Consider the following 10,946-nt stretch of genomic DNA (forward strand, 5'->3'; position numbering starts at 1 on the left):
TTTTGCATATTAGAGTCTCTTGACTTTCACATTCAGTAAAATGAAAGACTAGTTAATAATTATACCAAACATCCTTTTAAAGGCATAGCTCAGTTCCTATGAAAGTTAAGAAAATACCTAGGGACCAGCAATAAAGAGGAAATGGCAATCAGGATTGTCATTTTGAATATCCTGAGAGTATTTGCCAATAGTAGGGGTCCACAGCCTTGGGTTTCCATGTTCAGATGAAGAACAAGAGAAAGGCCTTGGCCTTGCAGAAAGTGGAGAATTGGAATACCATCTTTTGTCCCCAGAGAAAGTCCTTCATGGTCCATGAAAAGAGTAGTCAGGAAAAAAATCCACCAGGAAAGGAATATTACAAAGTAGAGGTTTGAGAAGAACAATGACTTTGAGCCTTATAGTTTACTCTTTTATATGGTCTAGGAAAACCCAGTCCCAGAAATCAACTTAAAGTGGTTTAGGGTTTGCCTCATTCTAGGGAGCCTAAGAAAGACAAGTGAAAATTCTCTGTGGATGAAGCCACCCCTAAACCATTCTTATGGCTTTCTTACATTAAGATTACCAAGATTACCAAAATTTTTCAACAAAATTTAGCAACCACGTGAGGAATCAAGGTCCTATAAGCAGAATCAGCATCAATAACAAACAGTATAATTAGACTCCCAAGGACTTCACATATAATTATTAGTTATAGAATGTGTTATAACCATGTGTAAAATGTTTAAGAAAATAGAAATTAGAAAACAGATAGTCTATAAAAAAATGAACAAGCACACACTTGAACCTGTACACAAATTTGCATAGCAACTTTATTCTTTATAGACCCCAATTGGGAACAACCCAGATGTCCTTCCATGGCTGAATGGTTATACAAACTGTGGTACTTCCCTACCTTGAAATACTACTTAACAATGAAAGGAATGAGTTATTGACACATGCAACAGCTTGCATGAATCTTGAGGAATTTATGTTGAGTGGAAAAAAAAAAAAGTCCCACCAGGTTGCCTACAGTATGATTCCATTTATGTAACATTTGAAATGGTGAAATTTTAGAAATGGAGAACAGATTAGTGAGTACAGACAATAGGCAAGTGGGAGGGATGTGGGTATGGTTATGAAAGGGTCTTTGTAGTGTTGGAACTGTTCCGTATGTTGACTGTGGTAATGGATACTTAAACCCACACATGTGATAAGATTGTGTAGAATTAAACACATACATACACAAATGAGTATAGGTAAAGAAGGAAATCTGAGTATCAGTGGATTGTATCAGTGTCAATATCCTCGTCATAAATACTGTACTGTAGTTTGCCAGATGTTACCACTGGATACATAGCACCAAAAATGCATGCGATCTCTCTATATTATTTCTTACAACTGCTTATGAATCTACAGTTGTCTTAAAATAAAACATTTACCTAACAAAAGCAACAACCAGGTAGATTTAAAAGAAACAATAAAACATACAGAAATTGAAAGTTACAGAAATTAAAATGCAGTAGACAGGTTAAGCAGAAGATTAAGCTGAAAACCAACGTTGTAGATTAGAAGATAGAGATAAGGAAATTACCCAGAATCCATCAGGGACACAGAGGTGACAGTAATATTAGGAGAAATATATATGAGAACATTCAAAATACATCTGAAGGCAAAAACAGAGAATGAGATGGGTGGGGCATTTTGAAGAGCTAATCCCTGAAGATTTTCAGATCTATGAAAGGTACAAGCCCTTGGATTTGAAGAGAACAATGAAATCCATGCAAAAGGAGCAAATGCATTATAGTGAAATTGCAGAAAACCTATGATACATAGAAAATATTAAAATCAAAGAAAGAAAAGAGAGATTTTTTTTTTGAGATTTTTTTTTTTTTTTTAAGTAATCTTCACACCCAATGTGGGGCTTGAACTCACACACCTAAGATCGAAAGTCTCATGCTCCACCAGCTGAGCCAGTTGCCCAAGACAGATTTTTACTATAAAAAGGATGACAGTTTTGCCCACAAATATCTCAACAGCAACAATGGAAGCCAAAAAATAAATTTAAAAATACTTCATTAAGAGAAATTAACTATCAAACTGGTATTATAGAACTATCTAAACCATAATAGAATAATGGAGGCAAAATAAAAGTGTTTTCAAATGCAGAACCAATGAACCAACAAACAACAACAAAAAATCCAGAACGTTTACTATCTTGATATCCTCACTGAAGAAACTGCTAAAAAGTAATTTAGGGAAAATGGAAAAATATCCCAGAAGATGGTTCTACAAGGCAAGAAGAAAAGGTAAACGGAGACATTGTAAACAGCCATCAAGAATGTTGAATAAAATAGCAAAAATAACAGTAATGGTAATATTAATGCTGATTAATTTATAGAAATAAAAATACAACAGAACTAAAATATTCTTTTTTGAGAGACAGGGTGTGAACAGGGGAGGGGCAGAGAGAAAGGGAGACACAGAGTCTAAAGCAGGCTCTAGGCTCTGAGCTGTCAGCACAGAGCCCGATGCAGGGCTCAAACTCATGAACCTTGAGATCGTGACCTGAGCCAAAGCCAGACACTTAACTGACTGAGCCACCCAGGTGCCCCATAACAGAACTGAAATATTGGAGAACAAGAACATGTAAGCTGGGAGCAAATATTTGAAGTTAAAACTTCCTAAGATTCTTGTATTTATTGGGAAGGTAGATTTACTAAATGATTTTAGTTTTTAAATGTTAGGTATGTTAAAATTTTATATGCAACTACTAAGTTAGTAGAAATAAATTGTAAACCTAAGCCTTTCTAAATGTAGGTGGAAAATAAACTAAAAGAATCCAAGTTAATCCACAAGAAATCCAGAAAAGAGGGTAGAAAAGCATAGAAAATACAGAAACCATAGAAAACAAAAGAGCAGAAATAATCCATATATATCTATATCTATATCTATATCTATCTATCTATCTATCTAGATAGATAGATAGATATATCAGTTGTCAGAATATGTGTAATTAGACTAAACTTCTCAGTAAGACTTGCCAGAAATTATCAGACTAGACTGAAGCCCATCTGTGCAATCTGAAAAAGAAATACACGAAATACAGGAGCATAGGATGGAAGTTAAAGGAGGGAAAAAGATCAAATCATGAAACCCTCAGCAAAGGAAAGATATACCAGGCAAACACTAACCAACATTAAAATAGTAATATTAATATTAGTTAAAAGAGCGGACTGCTGTTCTCTTCCTTTTATCAGAGGAACTGACCACCCAGCTAACCATATTTTCTAGCCTCTCTTGCAGAAGGTTGTAGCCATGTATTTAAGTTAAGGCCAATGGAATACGGACACAAGTGATGAGTGCAGCTTCCTTATACTCTCCTGAAAGGCAAAACTACTTGTCTTAATTTTCTCTCCACTCTTCCATGTGACTGAAAAAGTCACCTACAGCAGGAGCCTTGTCACCTGTTGTGTCTGGCAATGACACTTAATCATGGAACCATGCTGTCTACCAACCCTAAGCTGTATTTACCTTTGAATTCTTTTCTGCAAGAGAAATAAACTTTTTTAAGCTACTGTATTCTGGATGTCTCTATGATAGGATTCTAGCAGGTACTTAAGTATCTCATATGCTTTAGGGTAAAAAGAATTATTATTATGGTCACTTCATCAAAAACATAAATTTTGAATTTGTATGCACCACATAACTTCAAAATAAGTAAAATAAAAATTGATAATTATAAGTAAGGGCTGTACTCCTGTAGACATAAATATGAAAAGGTAAACTCTAATACTTTTAGAAGACTTTAAAAATATTTTTATGACAGGTAGGAAAGAATTTCCTACACAAGGCAACAAAAAGCACAAACTTGAAAATGTTGATAATTTTTACTATATTAGAATTACTTTATGGGGCGTGTGATGGTTCAGTCGGTTAAGCGTCGGACTTCGACTGAGGTCATGATCTCACAGTTCGTGAGTTCGAGCCCGCATCGGGCTGTGTGCTGACAGCTCAGAGCCTGGAGCCTGTTTCGGATTTTGTGGCTCCCTCTCTCTCTCTGCCCCTCCCCCACTAGCGCTCTGTGTGTCTCTCTCTCAAAAATAAATACATTAAAAAAATTAAAAAAAAAAAGAATTACCTTACATTACATTGATTTCATGAATAAAAACTCATTGTCCAAAGATGTTATTAAAAATGAATTTTAGAAACCACAGGCCAGAATCCTCACCAACTGTACCAAGTTGGAACTGCCACTGCTATCACGGATTTCACCTCATTGCTGTTTGCAAGATCCCTGGTGGATGTAGTTTAAAAATTTTTAATAGCCAAGACTTCACTGAGTTATTGGCACAGTCTGTGAAGCATGGCTTTGAGACAGTATATGAGGTTACTAAAGTATGTATGCGCATAAGCTTTGTAAAGCGTCCGGGAGCAGGACACTGGCACCAGCGTGTGACTAGCACCCCCTGCTGGACTGAGATCCACTTGCACGCTCTCCTCCAGTGGCTGTATCAAGTCCTTATTCAGATGGGTTCACCTCACAGTCCTGTAACATCTGAGTCTTAAATGGCCTCAGGCTTCTGCCTCTTGAAAACTGTTGAGCCCCTCCTGTACCCGAAGGATGGATGAGTCAGACATGATCGAGAACCCACAAAGGAACTTTGATGATACTTGACCTCTGTGACCAATTGTTGGATTTGGAGATGAAAGCAAAACAAAACAAAACAAAAAAACCTTGGTAACATACTGTCAGTACCAAGAACCTGTTTAGTTTACGTTGTAATTCTACAATCAACTAAAATGTGTACTTTTAGCAGAACTTTGCGTATAGTTAAAGGAGAGATGGCCAAGCCAGGGACAGATTACCTATTTGAGAAACGGTCCTAACAGATTCTTTTGTGTTTGGCACTTTAAGGTCATCGTTTGGCAGAAGTTTAGCATTAATAATCTTTCTGAAGTGTGTTTTAATCAGGTTTAGAACCCATGTGAGTCTTCTTTTCATGGGTTTTCATAATATTTCTAAATTATTTGTTTAATAATTTTTTTAAGTTTACTTTTATTTATTTTGAGAGAGAAAGAGAGAGCGAGAGAGTGTGAGTAGGGGAGTTACAGAGAGAGGGGGGGAGAGAGAATCCCAAGCAGGCTCCACGCCGTCAGAGAAGAGCCCTGCATGCGGGCTCCATTCCATGAACCGTGAGATCATGACCTGAGCTGAGGTCATGAGTCAGATGCTTAACCGACTGAGCCACCCAGGCCCCCTGGGTTTTGTTTGTTTTTTAAGTAAAGGTTAATCTTGCTGATTAAAAAAAAAAAATAGGCTAAAAGAAGATATAGACAGTGTATATAGCTGCCTGGAAGAGTATGCAGATTATGTAAATATCATCTGTGAATCAGTAAGCTGAAGACAGCCCAAAACAAAGAGATGATAATATGAACAAGCACTTAAAGAAAACCAGTAGTCAGCTAATGTTTGAAAAGATGTTCTCTCTTGCTAGAAATCAGGGATATATATGTTAAAACCGCAGTGAAATACCATTCACACCCATGAAATTGTCAAGCATGGAAACAATACCAAGTTGAAGTGTTGATGTGGGAGGAGCATTGGAAGCTCTCATATAAAGAGAGTAGGGATATAAATTTAGCATTTATTCAAGTTGAAGATATGTCTACAATACAACCCAGCAATTCTGTTCCTAGGAAGATGTTTGACAAATTCCTGCATATGTATGTAGGAAATATAAAGGAGTGTTCAAAGCAGCATTGTTATAATAGCAAAAAGTTAAGGAAAAAAAACCCTTGACTCTCCATCAATAGGGAGAATGAGTAAACTGGCACTTCTGTGGTAATGAACTAGATGTCTGCATATCCACGTATGAGTATGGAAGAGTCTCATGTAGAGCATTCAGCAAACAAAAAAGGGCAAGTCACAAACGTGTACTTTAGCATGTGCACATACAAAGTTTTAACAACATGCAAAACAATACATATTGCATACAGATTCCACCTGTGTAATAAATGTGTTTGAGCTTTTTCAATCTATGCAATAGGTGCTTGTTGGTCATTGCTCTATCCTGGCGATAACATGGCACTTGAGGTGTAGAGTAGCAATAGGTTATTTTTTTTTCCGGGGGAGACTTCCCAGAGGTAGTGACTGTAAATTGGGTGATGAAAAATGAGCATGGGTTTTCCAAGGAGAATTCATGCACTGAAATTAATGTACTACAGCTCACAGAAGAGCTGCTCCAATATTCACTTAGAACCTTTTGATTTATTTAATACAGAATTTTTTTATTATTTAATATATAATTCTAATAAACTGAGTTGGTTTGTAATCCATGGCAGATTACACTGCAAGAGGCCGATACACAGGTAAATGAGAAATGATAGCCAGCTGTGAGGTATAAAGGCAGGGCAAACCACCAAATGCTTGCATAAGAATTAAAACCAAAAGTAGTCTAAGGCTAAATATAACATAAAGGCAATGAATCATATGCCCTGGTAACTCTAGATAGCAACATATAGTATGCTGACGATGACCTCAGGTTATCCAGACGTTTATGTTTCAGTTCAAGAATTCAGGAATATTTGTGATATATATTTGCAGTGATAGTCATAACATTTTTAAAAAATGTTTGGAACTTAAAGGAAACCATTTTTCTGTTCTGCAAAGTTAACCTGTTTGGAATAGCAAATTTCTAAAGTATGCCTAGCAAGTAATGTATTTCTGTATTTCGTTTTTTCAGCATACATTCCTCGAGCACTTATATATGTGTTAATGTATTTATGCTTAGGAAAAATAGAAAGTGCTAATTTGGCTGTGTGATCTCTGCTGTGCTTGTATCATTTTGAACATTACAAAAATCAGAAGTGTAAATAACTAAAAACTTTTGGATTTAAAACTTCAGTTGAGAAGTATGATAATAGTATATGCTTTTATGAATTTCCCATAGGCTTCTTGGAGTATGTATTAAAAGATTTGAAAATTTAAATCTCTTTAATCTTGTAATCCTAATTCTAAATATTTATCTTGAGAAAACAAAGAAAACTAAGGAGAATGCTTAAAAAAATTTTTTTTAAACGTTTATTTATTTTGGAGAGAGAGACAGAGACAAAGCATGAGCAGGGGAGGGGCAGAGAGAGAGGGAGACACAGAATCCGAAGCAGGCTCCAGGCTGAGCTGTCAGCACAGAGCCCGACGTGGGGCTCGAACTCACAAACTGCGAGATCATGACCTGAGCTGAAGTTGGATGCTTAACTGACTGAGCCACCCAGGCACACCAAGGAGAATGCTCTTAAATGATATTTACCTGGCATTATTTACAGTAATGAAAACCCTAAATATCCAGTAGCAAAGAATTGGTTAACTTATGTTATATTCATCCATCAGAATTCCAATTTGAGGATACTTAATGACAGAAAAATACTTATGCTAGGTTGGTAAATTACAAAAAAAAATAAAAAATAAAAAATAAAAAAATAGCTGGAGGAAAATATGCCAAAATACTAGGTGACTAAAGTAATGGGATTAGAGGTAATTGCCTTTATCTTTTTTATTCTTTACTCTGTTTTCCAAATTTTCTAAAGTAAATATAGTAACTGTTATAACTGCAAAAAATCAAGTGCAATTTGCAAGATAGCATGTATTTTCCATCTTAGAATACATTTTTTGAAATCTATTTTTATCTTGGAAGATCATTACTGACCATAGTTGTCCTTTTGTGGATACGGTCAATAACCAAGACTTGAACTTTGTTTGAAGCCACAATAATGAAATATAATCAATATAATAGGATAGAATAGAAATTATATAATTAATATAATTTACCATTTATGATTTTATTAACTCATTAAAAATGACATTTTTATGCATGTTCTTGTCTCAAATGGAAGAAATAAATGGAAGCACATATGTCACTAACGCCACAGAAGCAAACTCACAGAGATGAAATGGAGAATCTGCGTGTGAATAATGCTCTCTTTTGCTATCATGAATTTTCAGTTCTTCAGTGGGTAGTGCGCTCCCACGAAGACGCTGCTGTGCATATATTACCATTGGAATGATCTGTATTTTCATTGGAGTTGGATTAACTGTGAGTACTACTCTACCTCACTGTTAGAATTCTTTCTTCTCAACTTTATCAGTAGTAAATTGATGAGGCCTGAACCTTCAATGATCCCCAAAGAGCTCCCCAGCATATTAGGCCTGGAAGCTTCTGAAGGCCTGTGGGCAATCTGAAGCCCACTCCGTGGGCCTGTTTCTAATGGAGCTTGCCCATCCTGCGAAATAGTCTTTTGGGGCTCCTCTAAAGGTTGTTGACGTTGGGGACCTTACCACCCGTTTAACAGAAGGCCACTGTTTTTATTTAGTGCCGTGGCCAAAGCAAAGGCAATACTCAATCAGCTACGAAGTTCTGAAAAACCGTTCTCTTTGTTTCTATGAAGCACACATTTATTATCATTTTGGGGATGGCTTATTTTTAGAGGAGACTGAAGCTACATAGTTGGCATGAGGATTATTCTGTCCCAGGAGAAGGAGGAGTTACTGATCTTTTTTGTCTCCATTTACTTCCCATGCTCCTTTGTGTCCCCTCATCCCATATTATTTAAACACTCCTGTTGTGTCGTATAACACTACGGAGTTCAGATTACAGATTTAAATACTTAAAGGAATAACATAATCAAGTGGGCTTTTTTGTTTATTTCATAAAATTTATAGTTAATGTAACTAACAGTATTGTCTTATTAAAATTTACTCTGTCAGTGATAGTCAACAAATTTGACAACTCATAGTTCATAGGGATTTTATGGCCTCCGGGATAGATTTCATAAAAATCGCATGTAAGCCTATACAAGTTCTCTAAGCAATATTTGCTTAAAGTTTTTGATCTTTTATTACTGTATTTGCTTTTTATTTTAGGTTGGCACCCAAGACTTTGCAAGGCGATTTCATGCAACCTATGTTTCTTGGGCAATTGCTTATCTCTTAGGTTTGATCTGTCTTATCCGAGCTTGTTACTGGGGAGCCATAAGAGTGAGTTATCCAGAACATAGTTTTGCGTAAGCTCACTTATGATTCAGTGATGCAGGTGAGAGTATCTAGCAGTTCTTGATAAGCTACTCTGGACATCTTTAAATCATGTATCCTAATGGATCCCATTCTGGTTTATGTATAAAGTTTCAAGACTTTGCGAGTATTTTATGAACAAATGCTCATTGCACTACATTATATGCAAATAGTTTGTTTTGCTGCTAGGGTTTCAAGCTCCGAATAATAAAACTGTGTCTTCATGTTCTTTTACATCTCTTAAAGGTATTTTTGGATTTGTCACCAAACATTACATATAACATCACCCTTTCATTATTTTTAAATCGGTTCTTCCATTACTTGCTGATCTGTGAGTATTCCCAAGGAGTATTTATAAATGTTTCTACAATAGCTTCACATTTATACTCACGTTTTAATTAAACAGTGTCAAAATTGCTTGCTTTAAAATCTAAGCAATATGCATTTTGCTTGAACTGCTTACTGTAACTTTAACCTAAGATCATAGTGACCTTATTCAGGAAAAACAATTGAGTGTACCTTCAAAGACTTGACATTCTTGTCAGATAAAAACCATTTCTAGATACTGTATGCTTGTTTTTTGTTGTTTGTAGAAAGATACAATATTTTGGTAGTAACTTAAAATACAAGAATGAAAATATTTATTTGTCCACAGTTGGAGATAATGTTGGATAAATGTTTTTTCTCAAAGATCACAGGAGTTTTGTCTTTCATTTTTGTCTGTTTTTTTATTTACTAATTATAAAAGTTCTGGTCTAGATTTATGAAACTTAATGTTAATCATCTGTATGTATTCCTTTATAGATGTTGGAGGAAGTATTTCACATAACATGTTTTATAAAACTAACCATTTAAACAAAGATATATTTACACTGGGTTGCCCTCCTTTTCATTAGATCATAATAAATTTTTCCTCTTTGGGCTAATTATGGACTACTTATATGAGAAGAGAGCCTATGACATTTTACACTAGCTAAAATGTGAAGATTAGAGGTAGTTACTCTTATCATTCTTTTCAAATATAGCTGGTCAGATAGTTACCCAATTTATTCAAGAAAGTAGATCAAAGACAAAAAGCAACATAGTTTTCTAAGAATTCACTAGGATTTAAGGAATCAGCTCTCGCACTGCCTATCTTTGCAGTTTTGAAAAAGAAATTGCTTAATTGAGAAGAAATGTTCTAAAGCCTTTAATGTAGTAGAATTAAGATGATGAGATGATAGGAGTAAATTAATTGGCTATTCAAGAGGTAAGAATAATAAATTAAAGTATTTATGTTCCTGACTAGTATGAAAATGTACTCATCAGAGAATTTGGAGCAAAATACATGTAAACTTAAAAGAGTAAATGATAAATGTCTAAATGCCGTAGCTCAGGATTATATGTACCTTTGAAAATACACTAATAAAGATTATTGTTCAAATACTGCCTCGTTATATTCCATTTAAAAAAAAATAAAATGGTGTGGGGTGCTTGGGTGGGTCAGTTGTCTGTGCTGACAGCATGAAGCTTGCTTGGGATTCTCTCTCTCCCCCTCTCTCTTTGCCCCTCCCCTAGTCACTCATACACTTTCTTTCTCTTTCTTTCTCTCTCTCAAAATAAGTAAGTAAACATTAAAAAAAATTTAAAAAATAAAAATAAGATGGTGTTTCCAAAATAGACTTGAGTTATTACTCTAAAGGCGTTTTCATGTTTAAGAACATATATAATGTCGGGGTGCTTGGTTGGCTCAATAGGTTGAGTGACCTACTCTTGATTTCGGTTCAGGTCATGATCCCAGGGTCATGGGGTTGAGCCCCACATCAGACTCCACATTGAGTGTGGAGCCTGCTTATGATTCTCTCTCTTTCCTCCTCTGCCTCTCTTGCCTGCTCGTGTGCTCTCTCTCTCTCTCTAAAATAAT

The 10,946-nt window shown here is 35.5% G+C and overlaps 1 protein-coding gene across 2 annotated transcripts in view; it reads left to right on the forward strand.

The window, feature by feature from the left end:
- The window catches only part of PIP4P2 (phosphatidylinositol-4,5-bisphosphate 4-phosphatase 2), a 52,857-nt gene extending 43,122 nt beyond the window's left edge, over positions 1-9,735 (forward strand). For both annotated transcript variants that reach the window (XM_049633598.1, XM_049633599.1), the window contains exons 6-7: positions 7,979-8,069; positions 8,897-9,735. In XM_049633598.1, the coding sequence (XP_049489555.1) occupies positions 7,979-8,069; positions 8,897-9,040 (235 nt within the window). In that variant the 3' untranslated portion in view covers positions 9,041-9,735. The remainder of the gene's footprint in view (positions 1-7,978; positions 8,070-8,896) is intronic.
- Positions 9,736-10,946: the final 1,211 nt, after the last annotated feature.

Source organism: Panthera uncia, chromosome F2 (genome assembly GCF_023721935.1).
Source record: "Panthera uncia isolate 11264 chromosome F2, Puncia_PCG_1.0, whole genome shotgun sequence".
Lineage (NCBI taxonomy): Eukaryota > Metazoa > Chordata > Mammalia > Carnivora > Felidae > Panthera > Panthera uncia.